Here is a 19,948-nt window from a genome sequence, read left to right as displayed (position 1 = left end):
AAAAGAGCACATCAGTAACATTATAGGGATCTTTTTAATGAGTTAATGAAGGTTAAAAAAAAAAGCATTCTTGGGTTTGTGTAACAGCTGCACCATGATGAAGAGAAAAAAAAGAGTAACCGTCTAAATAAAGACGGGGAATGAATTCACAGATCAGTGATTCGACCCTCAGCGGTCCCTCTGAAGTCTGCCTACATCTTAGCATGACTGAATTAACCTGCATTATTCATGAGAGGCAATTCTTAAAGAGCACCACAGCTCACTGCCATTAAAGACAAACAAGGCTGGCAGACTCAGACATGCACTTCCTCCTCCACCATTCCGGCCTCTATCTTAAGCCCCATTTTGCTTATCAATCAGAGCAGGCTCCAGGGCTATCTCGGCACAATTACGGCTTCATTCTGCCCCCCAGAGCGGCATTCACCTTTGACCTCAATCTTTTTTCACATCCCCTCTCCTCTCACGCGTCCCCACCACACTTTCTCCTACATCTCTCCTCTCAGCGTCTCCAGCTGCCCATCGTCAGCAGCATTAATATTAACATCCTCCATCTGTGGAATTACAAAGGTCTTAAGTAAGCCTAATGGCACAATGTTATTTTTATTGCAGTGGACAGGCCGCCTCACTTGGACCGGTCCTCTCATTAATGACAGTGCACTGATGCCTCAGCATTTCATTTATTTATTTATTTTTCGCCTTGTCATGCTTGTTTTGAGGCTGTTCGAAAGTGCACATGAAAGAAGAGGACAGCGGATCTAATCCTTTTGCTTTCCGTCCTGTGTTCAGCAGAGGGCAGTAAAGTTATGTTCTTTTTATCAATATGAATTATTTAGCTGACTCTTCTGACTCTCCTTGCTTGTCTGCCTGCAGCTTCCCTGATTTCTGTTTCCTGTTAATGAAACAGTGTTCCCAACATCTCCACTTGTGTCTTTAATGGCACGACATAGATCTGATGCTATGTTTTCTTTCTTTTTTAATTAGTAAGGAAAAATTTTTTGATTACTATATTAATATTTCATGCTTTCAATATGTGAAGATCAAAGTGACAGCTTTAGATCTTAGATATAAATTCTTTTAATGGCATTTTTGTTTGGCTCCATAATGTAGGTGTTTACACAACAAGCAAAAGATCCCCAAAGGAGACACAAATCCCCTTTGGGGTTGCATCAGCAAAGGCATCTGACGCAAAAATCTGCCAAATCAAACATGTGACGCTACCTGCTGTAGTGAATAACAGAACAACTGAAAAGCAGCTACAATAAAAATACAACCCATAATCTTTCTCATTAGCTGACCCAAGACTGAAACAAAAACACAACAGAAAACTGTATTACCTGTTTTTGAGTAAGATTTAGACTACAACATCATCCGCTAATTGGAAGGTTCGTGGTTCGATCCCTGGCTGCTCCAGACTGCATGCCAAATATCCTCAGGCAAGATATTACACATGAATGGATTAAGCATAGAAAAAAAGTGCTGGTGTGAATGGGTGAATAAGGCAAGTTGTATAAAGTACTTTGAGTGTTAAGAAAGTAGAAAAACACTATATCCTCAGGGAATTTACAAAAACCCTAAGAGCTACATCTCAGACTCCACAGGCCTCAATTAGCATGTTAAATGTTAATGCTAAAGACATTGCAGTTATAAAAAGACTGAACCAAGTATAACTTGTTTGGGGGGGGGGTGACGAAGAGACTCCTCTCAAAAAGAACATGCACCATGGCTGAGGTTTACAGATTTTAATCTGAATAAAACAAAAAAGATCTGGAACAAAGTCATTTGCACCAACAAGATCAAAGTAGATATGCTATTAGTTGCTTTTGTGCTGATATGCACAAACACCTCATACCAGCTGTCACGAACGGTGGTGGAGGGGTGATGAGATGTGCTTGTTTTGCTGGCACAACACCTGAGTCTGACAATGAACTCTTGTGTATTTTAACTGTCCAGCATCTAAAGCTCGGACCGTAAAGGAGTCACACAACAAGACAATGATCCCACGCACACTGTGCACACAGTGGAATGGCCAAAGTCCAGACCTCAACCTGAATGAAATGCCGTGTTGAGACCTTAAGAGAGCTGTGTGTAAATAAATGCCTGCAAAGCTCAATGGACTAAAGCAATGCTGTAAAGAAGAATGTGCCAGAATTTCTGATAAAATCCCACAGGAAACAATTACTTCAAGTCATTGCTGCTAAAGGTGGTTCTGCAAGCTAGTGACAGAGGGGCATGTACTTTGTTTTTCACAGACTGGAGACTATAATCCATGTAATTCAACTAAATAGTTCAACTGTTATGTAAAAAAGTGAACACCTGAATCTAACAACATTCACTTTGTTCTCACATTTTAGTCGGTTTCTAAGTTAAACGCACACATTTTAAACATCAGCTTCTCACACGTGCTCAAACTGACTCTGCAACTCCTCCAGGTTTTGGGGCCTTACGGGCTTAAATTCCTTGACATTGTGTCCTAAATGAATGAAGAGTTTTCAGTGGAGCCTGCAGGCTGCAGCTCAGTGCCCATGAATCCTGCTTCAGCTTGGCAGGTAAGACCTTTTTTTTTTTTCTTCCCCAGACATTGCTCCCATTCAGAGGCATCATCTTCATTCATTTCTCTGCGGCTGTGAAAATCTCATTCAGAGCTTTCATTGAACTAACACACCATTCAGGATTTTTCTCCTTTGTGTCACTAAGTAGCTCAGACCATAAACTGCTGCAGAGGACTGTTGCATGGATACAAAGAGTGTGTGGGAGTGTGTGTGTGTCTGTGTTGCTAAAGGAGTTTGGTGCCTATATGTGTGTCGGGGAGGTCTCATTCATTTTATTTCAACCTCTCGTAATCCCCTTCGGAAATCTCTCAGTCCCATTCCTCTTTTCCTTCTTTAGCCTGTCTGCATGAAGTCAGTTTACCCCCCACCCCTCTAAATCACCCTCACCCCCTATCCCTTCCACCCCCCTGTGGGTGTTGCTATGGAAACAGGCCTCCTCTGTCAGGTGGCTCCATGCCTAACGCTCCCCAGCGCTCTGATTTGCTCTGACATCGTCTGGCTGAATCACTCTGACACGTGATCCTCAATCAGCCAGTCCAGATGCTGAATATGGAGCTGGTCTCTCTTGTGACACCCCCCACCCCCACCGTGTGCGTGCCCCACCTCCAGTCTTCTCCCCAACCATTCATCAGGGGAAGTTATGGGTGGGTGAGGTTCGTGTTAATTCACAGGAAAAAGATATAATTTACTAAGAAATAAAATGACTTATTTGTTCAAACTACATAATATGTGGCTTCATTTAAATAGATTAACTTTAATATTGTGCTTTGACCCTCTTTATCGGTTCAGCAGACACTGTTTCTTATCACATTCAGCTCATTTGTCATTTTTCTCTCTTTTATAACCTTTCAAAATAGTAAATGTTTGATTTTTGTGTCGCTGTTAATCAGATCAGCCTCTCCTCTCCAGTTTGGAGTAAGCTGAAGAAGGAAATCTGAACTGGTTTAGGTTTTTTACTGGTTTTGTATTTTCAGCATCCATCGCTCCTTGTGTTCCCATGGCACTAAATGCTAGTTTATTATGTTAAAGTGCTAAGCTGTTCAGAGCATTCTTATTCTAAGAAAAGGACGCTATTAAACGCACGAATGAGCAAGAACAAAAAAGGAAATGAAAAAAATTTTTTTTAAATAAATGTGTGGATTGCTCCTGTCACAGAACAGTGGAAACAGGCTATAACTGGAACAGAAGGAGAAGTGGGAGCCCCCCACCCGAGCACAACTGCGTCTGCAGTTTGAGAAACCACACAGATCCTCAGCTGGCAGCTTCATTAGGCGGTTCGAGCAAAATTGTGCAGTTAATTGTAGTGAGTGGTGAACACTGTTGTGTGACATAAATGTGACAGGTGAGACCTTAGTCTGGGAACCGCCCCTGGTGGGCGGAGCTGGTCTTTGCTCCTTTCATGAGCTCAGGTGTGGGCAATTAGGTATACCTCAGCAAACCTGAAGCTGACAGTGCTTGGTCCAAGTTGGTGTTTTTAACTTCTTTCCATGAAAGCTTGATGCAGGTCCCCCTAAACTCTGTCAGAACGGTAGGTTACACAACAATGTACCACTTGAGCTCTGGTTGTTGTGGCCGAGGTTTACAGTTATTTGCACCCTTGTAGGTGGGAAACATTGCGTTCCCGTCAGAACAGTGTAGTGGACTTCACCGCCACTGACCCACATTTATCAGGGTGTGACGCGAACTTGTGGACAGGTAACGAAAACAATACAGTTGAGGAATATTCCTGTGTTTTACTGTCCAGTGTAAGCCATCTCCTGCCTTTTATTTACAGAGTACCGAGCTGCTGCTTTGCCCAGTGGATTTCTGGCTGCGGGCACAGGACCCGACACATCAGTGTGTTTTTTTTTTTTTACTGGTGTAATTTTGACTGCTGCAGCTGTCGATTTTATTTGTTTGTTTTATTTTTCTGTATCAGTAGGCACCATAGAGATTGGTTCTTTTAGTATTTTAACCCCTTTTTATACATATATATTGTCGCAGACGGTGAAGGCGCTGCAGGGAAAACAAATCCTTTTTTGTCTCACCGCTTTTGCATGCCCAGCGGTGGGCCTGAGTGAAGACGGCACTGAAGATTTGCCTTTTTCTATAGAGTTTTGCCCATTTGGGGTGATGTGAGTTGCCGTCCCTTTTTAACCAGTGTACTATGACAATTTGTTCTTAAACGGTTCCCCGCAGCGCTTGTCCTGTCTCACGGGCAATCATACAGTCTTATTGGTTTTAATAAGGTAAAGTTTTTAATTGTTTTTAGGTGCCGCTGTTACACTGTTAGTTTGATTTTGTATTAAAAATTAAATTCTTTTTAACTGACTGTGCGCCTACGGCTCTGTCCTATTTTAAATAGGGACCTACCACGGGTCACATAAAGTTTCATAAAAATTAGTTTTCTATAGTTAGGTCAAGAATGCTTGACATGACACTTTGTTGAGACTGCAACCAAATTCACCTGAATGGACAGATTTGTTGCTTCTTCAATCAACAACTTCCAACTATGCATGCAGACACAGTCAGAACAATCTGCTGCAGTTCAAACTGAAAATCGGGATGGAGAAGAAAGAGATTTAAGGGACTTTGCAAAAACCAGTCCGTCTGGTATTTCAGAATCTGCTGACCCACAGAGGTTTTCCCATATAACCATCTCTAGAGTTTACAGAGAATGATCTGGAAAAAGAGAAAATATCATAGGTCAGAGAAGGACTAGACTGCTTCAAGCTAATAGGAAAGAAAAAAAAGAAAAGAAAGCCATCAAAAATACTGTAAAGTATCAAAAGGAAGCCCCTTATCATGAGGAACTGTGTGTTCTGTGATTAGATAAATTCATATTGCTGTGAGAGCAGCATTGTAGTGTTTTAGCTGGTTCAACATTGTCTCTGTGAGCCACACCTGTGCAAAACTATATTTAAGCACAGTGTTTGGGTAAACACGCCTGCTTTCCACCTCTGTTGTTTCCACCAGAAAGTTTATTGGCAGACACTTTCCAGCACATGACTAACTGACGCGCTTCCCTTCCTGTTGTTGTTTCCTCGTGTTGTTTACAGTGTCATCGATGGTGTGGTTTACTGTGCTATCTTGGGCTGAGCTCCAGAGTGGCTGGGATGACATCATTGCACACATTATGCATCACCTCTTGCCAGCTCAGCAGGAGAGATGCAAAGTCAGGTACAGGGTGACACTAAAAAAAACACACATGCGTGCATACACACACACACACACACACACAGCAACGCTTTACTCAGCAGGTCGTCTGAGGATCAGCGCTGCTAATTTCTTGGCGCCCCTGTGAAAGTGTTTTAAGTGAAAGTTGGTGTGAGTCAGACTGACTCTTGTGACACTGTGTGACGAGGTCCAACACCAGACTGTAACCCAACCGGAAAACAAGAAATAAAGATCTTGTCTTTATTAAACAGAGGCTGAATTATTTCCTCCAGTTTGTGAATATGAGTCACTTCTCAAAAGCACTTCAGAAGCGAGGCTGGAGTATCAAACAGGCAACTTTCCGTCTGTACCGCACACTCAAGGGCCCCCAGAAAAGAGTAAAGGTCACTCTTGTAAGTATTCATATTCCACTTTCATCAAATTTGAGAGACATAAAAGAGACATCTTAAAGAATAATAGACTGACTTTTAGTTGGTGGTGCTCGGATGAACAGATTAAATGGACCGAGAGGTCTAAAAGCTCCGTGGAGCCCATACGAATAGGAGCAAGAAAAGCAAACTAATAGCAGCATTCTTGTTTTCGCTCTTTTGGTGTCATTTTTAAAAAACTGTAGTGTAATTTCAGATGTTTTGTGTCTGTTGGTTGTTTGAGTATTTCTGGGATCATCTGACAAACCAAATAAGCTCCTAAACCTGTTTGTGATAAATTGATTGGTAAAGGAAACGAGGTCATCTTTATGCTTTATCCCAGTTTTTAATAACAATTTAAAGAAAGAAAGAAACAAGGAAATAGATTTATCAGCATTGACCTAAATTAAATGATGACATCACTAAAAATATACAGGAAATATTGTCAGTTTTAGTTTTATTACTGACTGTTTGACGAGGCTTTGGTGGGTTTTAAATGCACCTTAGAACACACATACATCAACACTACATATGAGTGGGCGGAGGGAGGTTTGGAGTCTTCACACCCCTGTTCTCTGCTGCCTGTTGGAGCGGGGGGTCTGGGAGGAGGAGTTGGCCGTCCGATTGGGGTCTGGAGTGTGGGGCATCCCTGCTGCTGCCGAGTTGGGGCGGTCTGCTTCTCTCCACCGCAGGGAAAAAGGGTAACACCACCTGGGTCTGGGTGCAGTTTCCCCCTCCAGGGGCAAGGGTACCTAGACCTGGGGCTTAGAGTACGCTTGGTGAATGTGATTGTGTGTACAGTGTTTCTTTGTGTCTGTCTCCACGTTGGGTGAGTGTTGAGTAATTGCATATGAGAGCATGAGGGTGGGAATGGATGTTTGTATCTGTGTGTGCCTGTTTGTCTGTGTCCATATGTCAGGTTGGGTATCAGACGCCACCTCCCTAGGGACATCTCAGGTCCTCCAAGGTATGGAGGCCTATCTCTTCCCACCACTCCCCCTGCCAGTGGCAGACACCCTAAGAATCGGTGCGTTGGTGGTTCTTTGTGTCTGGGGGTGGGCGTCCAGGTACACACCGGCTCACTCCTTGGTGGCTGCTTATTGGGGCCTGGAGCCTGGGGCTCGCTCGGGCCACTTCGGGGGTGGGGTGCCCTCAGCCTCTCGGCCTGGGGCTCGGTCACTCTGGCACAGCTGGCTGCCGGCGGAGCTCACGGGCACGTCACTGCAACCCCCCCGGCTTCTGCTCCGCGGCTGCTGAGTGACCCCTCATCTGGGGCTCTCCTCGCGGCTGCCCCTCTGTTGGTCTTCTTTGGTCTCTTGTGTTCTGGGGGCCTCTGGATGTCTGGAGTTTTGATCTCCTCCATACCTGCTTTATGCCCTGGAGGACGGGGCTGTGACTCCCCACACCCTCTAGCACATAGGTGTCAAACTCTGGCCCGCGGGCCAAATGTAATTAGGCTGCAGGCCAAATTTGGCTCGCGAAGCCATACCAAATTACTATTAGAGCTGGCCTACTGGTATTATACAGCTAATATATATATTGTTTAGTATTAAGCTTTGCTTGTTCCATATTCAGTTTTCCAAAACTTATTTGAGTCCATAAGAAAAGATTTATTCTTATATCTGAAGAAAAAAAATTTTTTTCCAATAAATATTAATGTTAGCCCGCGGCTTTGTTCCACTGTGTATTTGACACCGCTGCCATAAGTCATTGTTGATTTTGTCTTCACTCTCCATCCCCTGCCAAGCTGCACCTGTGATTCTGCGGCTGCTCGCTGATGAGCTGACAGATAAGATCTTTTCTTATCCTCTGCATCCTTACCCTATTGCCTCTGCCTCCCACCGGGCGCCAGCCTGCCCTGTTGAAACACAATTTTTTTCAGTGTTTCAACTGAAAAAATAGAATGCCATTGATCAAAAATAGAATGCCTTTGATCCCTTGTGATGTCATCATCTTGCTGAGAGAAAAAACCCTTAAGTAGGAGCTTTGCTCTGTTAAACTTTGCTGCTCAACGGACCTTGACCTGACAGTAAGCAAACCCTTTTGGAGAGTTTTGAGAGAATTTCGCGTTACTTAGCAATTCACTGATCAAGCCGACACTTTTCACCATGTCAGCTAACCCATCCTTCCGCTCAAATGAGCTTGGAATAGTTAAAGGGAGCACTTTGGGAAACCACTACAAGGTAGAGGCTTTCCTTGGAGAAGGGGGCTTTGGTATTGTAGCCAAATGTCGTGATACCATGACCAACCAAGCTGTGGCTATTAAAGTCAACAAGAGCGACCCTGATATTCTGCAACAGGCAAAACTGGAAATTTTCATCCTGGAGCAGCTGAGAAGGTTGGATCCAGATGCCGCCAACATTGTTAAATGGAACGGCTTTTTCCATGACGGGGAGCGGGTTTGCTTAAAGTTCGAACTCCTTGATCAATGCCTGTGGGACTATATAGGGGACCGGAAAAACCAGGGTCTCCCCATAAGCGAAGTCAGGCCAATTTTAGGTCAGCTCACAAATGCTCTGTCCCACCTGGGTTCTGTGGGAATAGTGCACGCTGACCTCAAACCTGGAAACATCATGGTTGTAAACCGCCATGAGTCTCCCATCAAAGTCAAACTTATAGACTTTGGCCTCGCATGTCCTGCATCTGCAGTGATGCCTGGTGACCGTGTGGGGACGGTTGGTTATAGTGCACCTGAAGTTATGCTTGGCCTTCCTTACAATGAAGCAAGTGACATGTGGTCTCTGGGGCTGGTAGCTGTGGAGCTTGGTACAGGGGTGCCACTCTACCCTGGAAATGAAGACTATGATGTTTTGAAATTCATCATAGAGACTCAGGGTCAGCCACCAGATCATGTTCTAGACTCTGGCGTGTACACTGAAGACTATTTCATTGAAGACAACGACAACCAACAGCGCTGGACATTTAAGACTGACCAACGATTTCAGTACGAGACAGGACATGAGTCCCTGGAGACAAGATACATAAAACTGACGCGTCTCGATGACCTCGAACAAGTAATGATGTTTAGAAGAGGACCTGAAAATGGCCAACGTTTGTTTGTAAGCTTAATTAAACAGATGTTGGCCTTGGATGCAAACCAGCGCATAACACCGTCGGAGGTTCTCCGGCATCCCTTTTTCAACCCTAAGAGTTCCCCTTGCATTGACATGAGTGCTGAAAGACCACAAAACCTTGTGGTCTTTCAGCACCCTTCAAACTTGAAATGCAAGAGATCAGAGAAAATCAACTGCAGTTTTCAAAACTCGGTTGAATTTTCTCAACAAGTATTCGTCCACACGTCAGCCAGCCCATCCTTCAGCTCAGATGAGCTTGAAATAGTTGAAGGGAGCACTTTGGGAAACCACTACAAGGTAGAGGCTTTCCTCGGAGAAGGGGGCTTTGGTATTGTAGCCAAATGCCGTGATACCAAAACCAACCAAGCTGTTGCTATTAAGGTGAACAAGAGCCGCCCTGATATTCTGCAACAGGCAAAAAAGGAAATTTTCATCCTGGAGCAGCTGCGAAGGTTGGATCCAGATGCCGCCAACATTGTTCAATGGAACGGCTTTTTCCTTGACAGAGAGCAGGTTTGCCTGAAATTTGAACTCCTAGATCAATGCCTGTGGGACTACATACGGGACCCGAATAACCGGCGTCTCCCCATAAGCGAAGTCAGGCCTATTTTAGGTCAACTCACAAATGCTCTGTCCCACCTGGGTTCTTTGGGAATAGTGCACGCTGACCTCAAACCTGGAAACATCATGGTTGTAAATTGCTATGAGTCTCCAGTCAAAGTCAAACTTATAGACTTTGGCCTCGCATGTCCTGCGTCTGCAGTGATGCCTGGTGACCGTGTGGGGACAGTTGGTTATAGTGCACCTGAGGTTATGCTTGGCCTTCCTTATAACGAAGCAAGTGACATGTGGTCTCTGGGGCTGGTGGCTGTGGAGCTTGTTACAGGGGTGCCACTCTACCCTGGAAAAAAATATTATGATGTTTTGAAATTCATCATAGAGACTCAGGGTCAGCCACCAGATCATGTTCTCGATCCTGGTGTGTACACTGAAGACTATTTCACAAAAGACACCTACAACTACAACCAACAACGCTGGACATTTAAGACCGCCCAGCAATTTAAATACGAGACAGGATATGAATCTTTGGAGACAAGATACATAAAACTGACACGTCTGGATGACCTCGAACAAATAATGATGTTTAGACGAGGACCAGAAGATGGCCAACGCTTATTTGTCAGCCTAATTAAAGAGATGTTGGCCTTGGATGCACACCAACGGATAACACCCTCTCAGGTTCTACGGCATCCCTTTTTCAACCCTGGCCTCTCCAACAGGTTCCCAAGTATCAACATTGAAAAACCATACAGAGTCAATCTCCAGCATGGCATCTTCCACCCTGGACAAAAGTGATAAAAACACAAACTGGGGTTGGAAAAGGATATTAACAGCAAATTACACTGGAAATATTAATTAAGCTGCTCCAAAAATTATCACTTTGGCTTTTTTTTTTTTTTTTTAAATTTTCACTCCCCCCACCCCAACCAGTCGTGGCAGATGACTGTCCCTTCCTGAGCCTGGTTCTGTCGAAGGTTTCTTCCTTTTTAAAGGGAGTTTTTCCTTCCCACTGTCGCTAAATGCTTGCTCATAGGGAATCTTCTGATTGCTGGGGTGGCCAAAACTCTAGGGGAACTAGCAATTCTTGTGAAATTAAAAAAAAAAAAAGCCTACCAATATTCAAAGCAGAGCAGCGAACACCTTACCATCACATCAGTCCTTTAATCCGACCTAAAACACCATGTTTACAGAAATAAATTCCATACAAATTGGAAATAAATTGTTGTTTTTGATTGTTTATAAATATATAGTGCTACCCTTCAGCCTCGTAGTAGACATACCTGTGTTATAAATGTGAAACTCCTCCGATTTTCAGAAAAGTTGACCTCTGACCTTGAAGTCAAGGTCACTGAGATTTAAGCTTCACAGAGGTTTTCAGTAGATACAACCATGGTATTGATTTGAAAAATCTACACAATCACAAACTTGGATGTCCACAGCGCCTCGCCATATACCAAAGATTAAGAGGTGTTTCTTTCTAGGTTTTTATAAAGATTACAAAACACAAATAACAAAAATGCCAACACTATTTTGATGTTGTCTAATGTAGTGCAAAAAAACAAAACAAACCCAAAATTTAATAAATAAAGTAAATAAGGTATATACTACATAGTATACAAAATTTTAGTGGTCCACAATGGGGTCAATGAACAGAAAAAAGGAAGTAAGTCTTTTATATGACAATGGTGTGAAAAAGCATTTTCCTATTTATTTGTATGTTTGTCACACTTAAACATTTCAGATCATCAAACATTTTTTTTCTTTTTTATGTAAGAAGAAAAATCCTTTAACTGTCCAGTTTTCTTGATGTTATGATGCTTCTACCACTGGTTTGTCATTAATAAATCAGACTTTGGCTGCTGCAGCAGAAAACGACAAAGAGAAAATGTAATCACACAAATCAGAGGTGCAGATTTACACTTTACCTGACACAGAGCAAAAGTGCTTTTTAAATAGGTTAATGAATATTAAGTAATATAGGCTAGATGTCTGGACATTACTAGTTTCATTTGGGCCTTCTGGGCCATTAGTCCTCTGGCTTATTGCCAGTTACCAGCCAAATAGCTTGTGTATTTTATTATCTTAGTGTGTCAAAGATTCTAGTTCTGGTCAAACTGTGCTTCATTATTTGTTTACAGCACAGCTACAGTTCCAGGTGACTTCAAGTCAAAAGGATACTACATGTCAATGGCCAGCAGCCTGTATTCAGTTTGAATATTGCAGTAAATGTACCTGGATCTGTTTCTATTGGGTTGTGAATTTGGTCTCACTGTTACATCCAACTTTTAGAGTGGGATAAAGACAAAAAGAAACAAGAGAGAATGGATTTGTAGTTAGAAATCCAAAGTTGCTTCTGTTTTGCCCACACACATTGATGATGATTTCACATCACTAAGCAGGTTATCAAATGTGGACAGAATGTTGGCAGAATCTTATAATTCTCATAAGATTCTGTTTTTGTGTCATTCAATACAATGTGTTTATGTGTGATATACTGATATGAATCATAGTATCTTATGGAATTCCAAAAATGGCTGCCAGGACAGCTGCCACCACACTGATGTGACACACTACAAATCAACTCTTTGATGCTCTGTGCTGAGTCTGCACAATAACCTGCACTTAAACATTCATTTAAAATCACGTACACATATACACATACTGTCCCTCAAAAAGACACTGAGAAAAAATAAAGACTAACATTGAGACTGTAACTTTGCCATAAGTCATAGGTGTCAAACTCTGGCCTGTGGGCCAGATTTGGCCCGCAGCCTAATTACATTTGGCCCGCGAAGCCAAACCAAATTACTATTAGAGCTGGCCTACTGGTATTATACAGCTAATATATATATTGTTTAGTATTAAGCTTTGCTTGTTCCATATTCAGTTTTCCAGCAAAACTTATTTGAGTCCATAAGAAAAGATTCATTCTTATATCTGGAGGAAGATTTTTTTTCAATAAATATTAATGTTACGACTTTGTTCCAGTTTTGAATTTTGGCCCACTGTGTATTTGAGTTTGACACCCCTGCTCTAGCAGATCATTACATGAAGGAACCTTTTAATACAAGCGCGCTCATGCTCACAGGTGTACACACGGGTGCTCACACACACACACTACACCCTTTTTGGCTCCTACCTCAAAGCACACTGTGCGCTGTCGATATTACGTGCTGCACAGTAATGTTTAATATTTAGTATTTACTGTTATATTCCCATATATCATCGTGATGTTGTTTATTGTATTGCTCTCGTTTTCTTCTGCTTGTTTTCTTTTTTCTTTCTCAACAGGTGATCCAGGTGATTTTTATATGTATTTTTTGTCTGCTTATTTTGTTGGTTTTTGTTTTTTGCCCTTTATCCCCGTCCCTCTTCCCTGCTGTTTTTCTTTCCCTCTTTCTTTCTCCCCTTTCTTTTCCCCAGTCAAATCTGTCCCATATTTAGCAAGTGAGAATAAAATAAAATAAAATGAATCAAATAGACCAATACGGCAAGGCTGGGATGGTCCATTTGGTAAAGTAAATCCGTTGGGCATCTTTCTTCACCTTTAGACAATAATTCTGATGGCAAAAGAACCAAACGGGACAGACAAAAAAAAAAATAAAATAAAATAATTGGGACTGGATGACTTCAAAAAGTGATGAATCTGACAAATATCTTACCTTACCTCAGTTTTAGTTTTACCTTACCAGAAAACTAAAACTGAATATCATATCAAATCCATCCAAAATAACTGGAACTGTGTAATTGTAGCCTCAGTTTCCCATTCTTAGCTGAGGAGCACCCAGTGTGGTGTTGTGCTGCTGTAGCCCACCTGCTTCGAGGCTCAAGAGCCTTCAGTTATGCTCTTGTGCACACCTTGGTTGTAAAAACTGATTATTTAAGTTTAAGTTGCCTTGTTATCAGCTCAAAGCAGTTTGGCTTTTCTCCTGAGACCTTTGACATCAACAAGGTCCTGCTCTGGGTATTTTCTCTTTTTCAATGATTCTCTGTAAACTCAGGAAATATTTGTGCAGGAAAGTCCCAGCAGATCAGCAGACCAGCTTATTTGGGGCCAACAACCATGTCACATTCAAAACCATTTAAACCACATATTTTCCTCTTCCTGATGCTCAGTTTGAACTTCAGCAGATTATCTTGACCATGTCTACATGTATAAAAGCCCTGAACTGCAGCCATGTGACTGGCTAATTACATATTTGTGTTAATGGAACAGTTGAACAGGTGTACATAATAAATTGTCTGGTAAGTGGATGACACAGTGCAACTCAAACTACCTCCCTGGGTGGTATTTAATAGTATACTGATATGGTAATATCTTAACTTTCTCTGTTATTTCAGAGCAGTGTTGAAGTGAAAGCACTAAACTGGAACCCCCCTCCAACGTATCAGGTGTAAGGGTTCAATTTATTTTTTTTGTTTCCCATTTTATTGTTTTAAAACCTCATTTATAGCTTTAGAAATGTACACACAGACTGCACTTTCACATTTTTTTGTGAATTCTACTGAAAAGTATTTCTTCTTCAAAGTCAGGACATTTTATGTGCACCTCAGTAGCCTGTTTTTGGTCAGGCGAGAGTGAGGAGCAGTTTCTTATTAAAGCCCGCTGACACATTGATCCTTCAACAGCCCCCAGGAGACCAATCTTCATCTCAACCACTTTAGATGCTTTCACAGGAAATCAACTCAAAAGCATCTTCTTTTCCCCTTCCTTTTTGGTCTTCCAGCTCTCTACCACCCGTGTCTCACCCATCTGAAGTCTAAATATGGTATATACAGCGTTCTGATCAATGACACCCACTGAGGAGGCCGTGCTGTTTGTGTACACAGTAACGTTACGGGTCCTCTGCCATCGAGCTGTGCAGTATGTGAGCACAAAGGACAAAAGGGAAAGCGGTGACCTTTTGTGGCACAATGAGAGGAATTAAAAAGGAACAATGTGATAGTAATTTGGAGGCATTGAGACACTGACGGAACAGGACTAGAACAGATGTGATGTGGCATAGCCGGGGAGGAAGCTGGGGATGAGCATTAGGCTAAAGCGGCCACTGCCCCCTCAAGGCCTCTGTCGATTCATCCTTCCGGCAGGAAGTGTTTAAGGATCAATAAGAAGCGAGGGTCTCTGGAGAGAGACAAAGAGAGAGCCTTCGTGCAGCCCAGGTCTCTTTTTGTTTCATTAAGCGGCTCCTCGCCCTGTTCTGGGCTTGAATTGAGAATAACGAGCTTAAAGGTTTCTGTCTCCATTTCTTCATCACTGCTAATGAAAACAGCAGTGAGAGGCTGCTTCCCGCATGGTCATCCAAACCAAAAGGTTTCTTATCTGTCATTTTTAACACTTTTTAAAACTTTTTAAGTGCCACACACTTTCATTAGATTAAAAGTATCTCATTCACACTCTCAGAAATTGAGTCATTTTCCCCAACACGTCTCCATGCTTCCTCTAAAATGTGTTTATTTAGTTTTGTTGTCACGTCCTCCATTCATCTTTTGAAGCAGGAACGTTTCTCAGCATTCAGCTCACCTTAGTCTTACACTTTATACTGCATTTATAATAACAGCTTACATAAATTACACCTATAGTTTCATTAAAACTGTGGTTCTGCATGCAGTTTACACTTTTATGTGTGCAGTTACACACCAGCTGAATCAGTGACAGTCATGCACTTAAATTATTTCATCTAATTATTGTAGGTGAAGGAATCAAATGTTCCTTAAACTCGTCTTTGATTAATGAAACATTGTTCTTGCTCTGTATGATTTGAACACAATCAGAATCAGAATACTTTATTGATCCCTAGGGGAAATTATTTTTCGTTACAGTGCTCCATTATAAACAAACATTAACAGAGACAGACAATACACTAACTAAGAATAGCACAATATATACAGGCATATATATGCATAAAAGTCATGTATTAATAAAAAGCTGAAAAAGAACATGTGCAAGAAGGGTGTAGCTGTTGCAGTAAGCAGTGTGTTAAGTGGATGCGTTGTACAGGGAGATGGCCACAGGCAGGAATGATTTCCTGTGTCGTTCAGTGGTGCTTTTCGGTAATCTGAGTCTCTCACTGAACGTGCTCCTGCGACTGACCAGCATGTCATGGAGTGGGTGGAAGGTGTTATCCAACATTGTCTTTATCTTGGACAACATCCGCCTCTCTGACACCACCTTGAGGGAGTCCAGCTCCATCCCCACAACATTACTGGCCTTACGAATCAGTTTATCGAGTCTGTTGGCATCTGCGACCCTCAACCTGCTCCCCCAGGAAGCAACAGCATAGAGGATCGCACTGGCCGCAACAGACTCATAGAAAATCCTGAGCATTTTCTGGCAGATGTTGAAGGACCTCAGTCGCCTCAAAAAATAGAGACGACTCTGGCCCTTTCTGTAAAGTGCTGTGGTGTTTTTAGCCCTGTCCAGTTTATTGTCAATGTGTACTCCAAGGTATTTATAGTCCTCCACAATGTCAACACTGACCCTCTGGATTGAAACAGGGGTCAAGTGTTTCCTGGTTTTCCTGAAGTCCACTATCAATTCCTTGGTCTTTGCCACGTTGAGGTGCAGATGATTCTGCTCACACCACGTGACAAAGGAGTCGACCACAGCCCGGTACTCTGTCTCATCATCCCTGCTGATGCATCCAACCACCGCGGAGTCATCAGAAAACTTCTGAAGATGGCAGGACTCTGTGCAGTGGCTGAAGTCTGTGGTGTAGAGGGTGAAGAGGAAGGGGGAGAGGACAGTCCCCTGTGGTGCCCCTATGTTGATGATTACCTTGTCAGACACACACTGTGGGAGACGTACATATTGTGGTCTTCCTGTCAGGTAATCAACAATCCAGGACACCAGAGAAGCATCCACCTGCATCTCTGTTAGCTTATCACCCAGGAGGGTCGGCCTGATGGTGTTGAAAGCACTGGAAAAGTCAAAAAACATGACCCTCACAGTGCTCACCGGCTGGTCCAGATGGGTGTAGACACGATTGAGCAGGTAGATGATGGCGTCCTCTGTTCCGAGACGAGGCTGATAGGCAACTTGAAGGGGATCCAGATGTGGTCTGACAATGGGTCGCAGCTGGTCCAGGATGAGTCTTTCCAGGGTCTTCATGATGTGGGAGGTCAGTGCCACAGACCTGTAATCCTGGGGGCCACTGGGACGTGCGTCTTTGGAATAGCAAAAGCAGTTAGTTAGTAGTCATCAAAAACTAAAATCATGTGTGAAGTTGTGTGTCTGTACATGTGTAACAAACACAGACTGTAAATAAAAAATGGTCATACTCTAGCTCTCATAATCACCCACCGGTTCGTAGACCCACAGCCTGAAGCCTCAGGCTTACTTTTATTGCAACTACCATCTTGGGTTTTGTGTGAAAAGTGTCCATGTTTGCAAAGGAGGGTGGACTGCTACTACAGTACTGTGAAAAAGTATTTGTGTGGCTGGAATTTTCCATCAGGCTCCTGAGTCTACCTGGTATCCACCCCTGGGCAGGGCCACCTCCTCCTCCAGTTCCACACACCTGGAGCTGATTGCAGGCAATCAAACCAGAGTGACCCTCCGGATCTCAGGTCAGCCATTCCACATCGCTCAGCTCACTCTGGATTCACGTCATCCCCTCTCATCGCTCACTTCCTCCACCTGCAAGTAAGTAAAGTTATATAATATACTCACCATCTTCAGAGTCTGCTTATGTCTGCTTAACTGCCCCCTTCCACTCTGCATCTCTGGCCCAATTCCCCCTCTGTAGATCCATATCCACCTAGCCACGTTAACTAGGCCTCGCAACGTTAAGTTCTGTGTTTTTGTTGCCTTCTGTCCTTGTCACGCTTTCAAATTTAACTAATAAACATTTTGAAACGTCCTGTCTCTCTTCTGGGTTCCTGCCCCTGAGTCCAGTTTTAGTACCGACCTTTCGGTCTTCTGACAATTTTTCCCCTCCTTGGTAGCTTGTTTTTTTTTTTTTTGGATATTTATTGCATTAATGTACATGAATCCTTCAACCATGCCATGGAATATTTAAGGGATTTAAGAAAATATTTTGTAAAAATTGCTTTACATGCAAAGGATCCTCATTTCAAAGCAGAGCAGGAGAGACAAACCCAGCCTCAGGGGCTTACGAGCTAATGTACTGCTGGTCCCAAGCCCAGATAGATGGAAGGGCAAAAAAAACTCTGTGCCAAACCAAACGTGCAGATCGATCTGCTGTGGCAACCCCTCGGGAAATAAAGGAGCAGCTCAAAGTAGCTTACTTCATACTGTATTAAATAAAAAGACACAACATATATAAGCTGATAAGACATTTTTATAGTGAAATAAAAGCCAAATTTTTCCAGATGTGAAGTCATAAGAACTAAGAGCCAGGTGTTAAGGTAATTCTGTGTAGTCTCTCTTGAGACAGTGACACAAAACATCTAAATTCATATGATTTCTTGGGACCATATTCATCAGACACCAAGTCTCTGGGCTGGTTTTAGTACTTTACAAAGACTTGTAAATCGTTGAAGCCATAAAACTGGCACCCTTTAAATCACCATGCTTTTCTTTAATCGTTTGTCTATACTGCTAATCATTACACAGATCACTTAGAGCTGCTTAATGGCTGAGAAAAGAGTTCAAAAAACAAGATCACATCGTGACTGCTCTGACTTAAAGCAGGTGTAGAGGAAACACTCAGATTAAATACTGACCTTTCAAATCAGCTCATCCACTCCCACTACCACCTGTCTGTGGCCTGACCAGGCCATTATTTTAGTCCTTAACCCCCCCACCAGACTCAATCCTCTCAGGGAGGATTATCATGAAGCTAAACTCTGTATGCCCCTACCACTGAGACGGAAACATCACAGAGCCACGTGAAAAGCCTAATTTGGCCCAAACAACATTTATGTAATAAAGGACAAACTGACTTTATTTGTTTAACCTTGCATGTTTGAAACACAGCTCAAAGAGCTTTACCAACTGGAAAAGATATTACCCTTGAAGACAAACCCCCCTTAAAGAAAAACTAAACCCCCATCACCCAAGGTTTTTATTTCAGATGTTGCGGACATGACCTGTTTGCTTTCTTCAGCCAAGTGATGGAAGAAAAGATCATCTGAAAATACTTCTGTTACATGCACAGAGGGAAATGTCATTTCCCATTTTGTCTGTGGTTTTCTGTCACTTCCCTGAAGTATGAGCCTAATCCCTAACCCCACATAGGATGTACTCTGGATTATAGTTCTTACTGAGGAGGAGCAGGAGGAAGAGAGTTACGAAACTGTGAACATGTTTTTATGGACAGATTTAATTGTTTTGGATTGAAGGTGTTAATTTGTGGCACATCAGATCCTAGCTTTCCTTCCTTCGTTATGTTTTGGATCCCTGATTATCGTGTTAATGTTCACATTACAGACCTCATTTGCTTTCATGCTGATGTGACCTCGTGATCACCTCTCAAGTGATAAAAGTATTCAGTATCAGTTTAATCACCAGCTCTGACAACACAAAGCAAACAGAAGAGTAAAATTAGATGTTTGACACGCTGTCCTGGAACCCCTGGTGAGCTGCTCCAGTGCTGTTTTGGGGTTTCTGGTTTAAAGGGCAACACGAGGAAGAGGTGGGACTCCTTTAAGACGCCCACACTGTCCTCCACTCCTGTGAATCTGGGTCTGTGGTCAGCTGATTTGTTTATATGCCCCTGTGTCTGTGCACGCTCTGAAGAATGGATCAAATATCCTGTTTTTCAAACTAATAAATGTATTTTTGCATGTATTTATTCTTTAAATAGCACGCACAGATAAACAGGGCATCCAGCATTGTGTCAGTGGTAACAATAAAAGGGTGTGGCTCCTTTAAGGGCAGTGTTAAATAGATCAGTGTAACACACACGCACACATAGCCCCCCCAGTGCAGGAAGATGCGGTCAATTCAACCAAAGACACACAGAAAATGACAGCATTTTAATGCGCCTTCAAAATAAAAGGCCCTCGTGATAATGCTGAAAGTGATTCAAAAATTTGGAGCGAAAGTGTGTGTGTGTTTTCTGTGGATGCTAAATCTGAACAAAGAGTGAGTTATCTTTAAAAATGATTTTAAGGAACCAAGCAGTTTAACTGCACAGCGTGTATTTTCAGTTCTGTATTTCCATGTTCAGATAACGGAAAGCGCAGTGCACTATAACTCATAGAAACCAGGCTTCAGTAAGTTTGTGATCACCCAATG

General features: G+C 42.6%; 1 protein-coding gene across 1 annotated transcript; it reads left to right on the top strand.

The window, feature by feature from the left end:
• Positions 1-8,220: 8,220 nt before the first annotated feature.
• LOC148098885 (uncharacterized) lies at positions 8,221-10,824 on the top strand. Its single transcript, XM_087851522.1, has one exon. The coding sequence runs from the start codon at positions 8,221-8,223 to the stop codon at positions 10,540-10,542; it is 2,322 nt and encodes a 773-aa protein (XP_087707648.1). The 3' UTR covers positions 10,543-10,824.
• The last annotated feature ends 9,124 nt before the right edge of the window (positions 10,825-19,948 follow it).

Source organism: Neolamprologus brichardi, chromosome 14, assembly GCF_056152115.1.
Source record: "Neolamprologus brichardi isolate AB-2024 chromosome 14, ASM5615211v1, whole genome shotgun sequence".
Classification (NCBI taxonomy): domain Eukaryota; kingdom Metazoa; phylum Chordata; class Actinopteri; order Cichliformes; family Cichlidae; genus Neolamprologus; species Neolamprologus brichardi.
The sequence above is the reverse complement of the archived record's forward strand: the minus strand, read 5'-3'. Positions and strand labels throughout refer to the sequence as shown.

Coding starts and splice junctions, on each gene's coding strand:
- LOC148098885 (XM_087851522.1), top strand. CDS start 8,221: ATGTCAGCTAACCCATCCTTCCGCTCAAATGAGCTTGGAATAGTTAAA.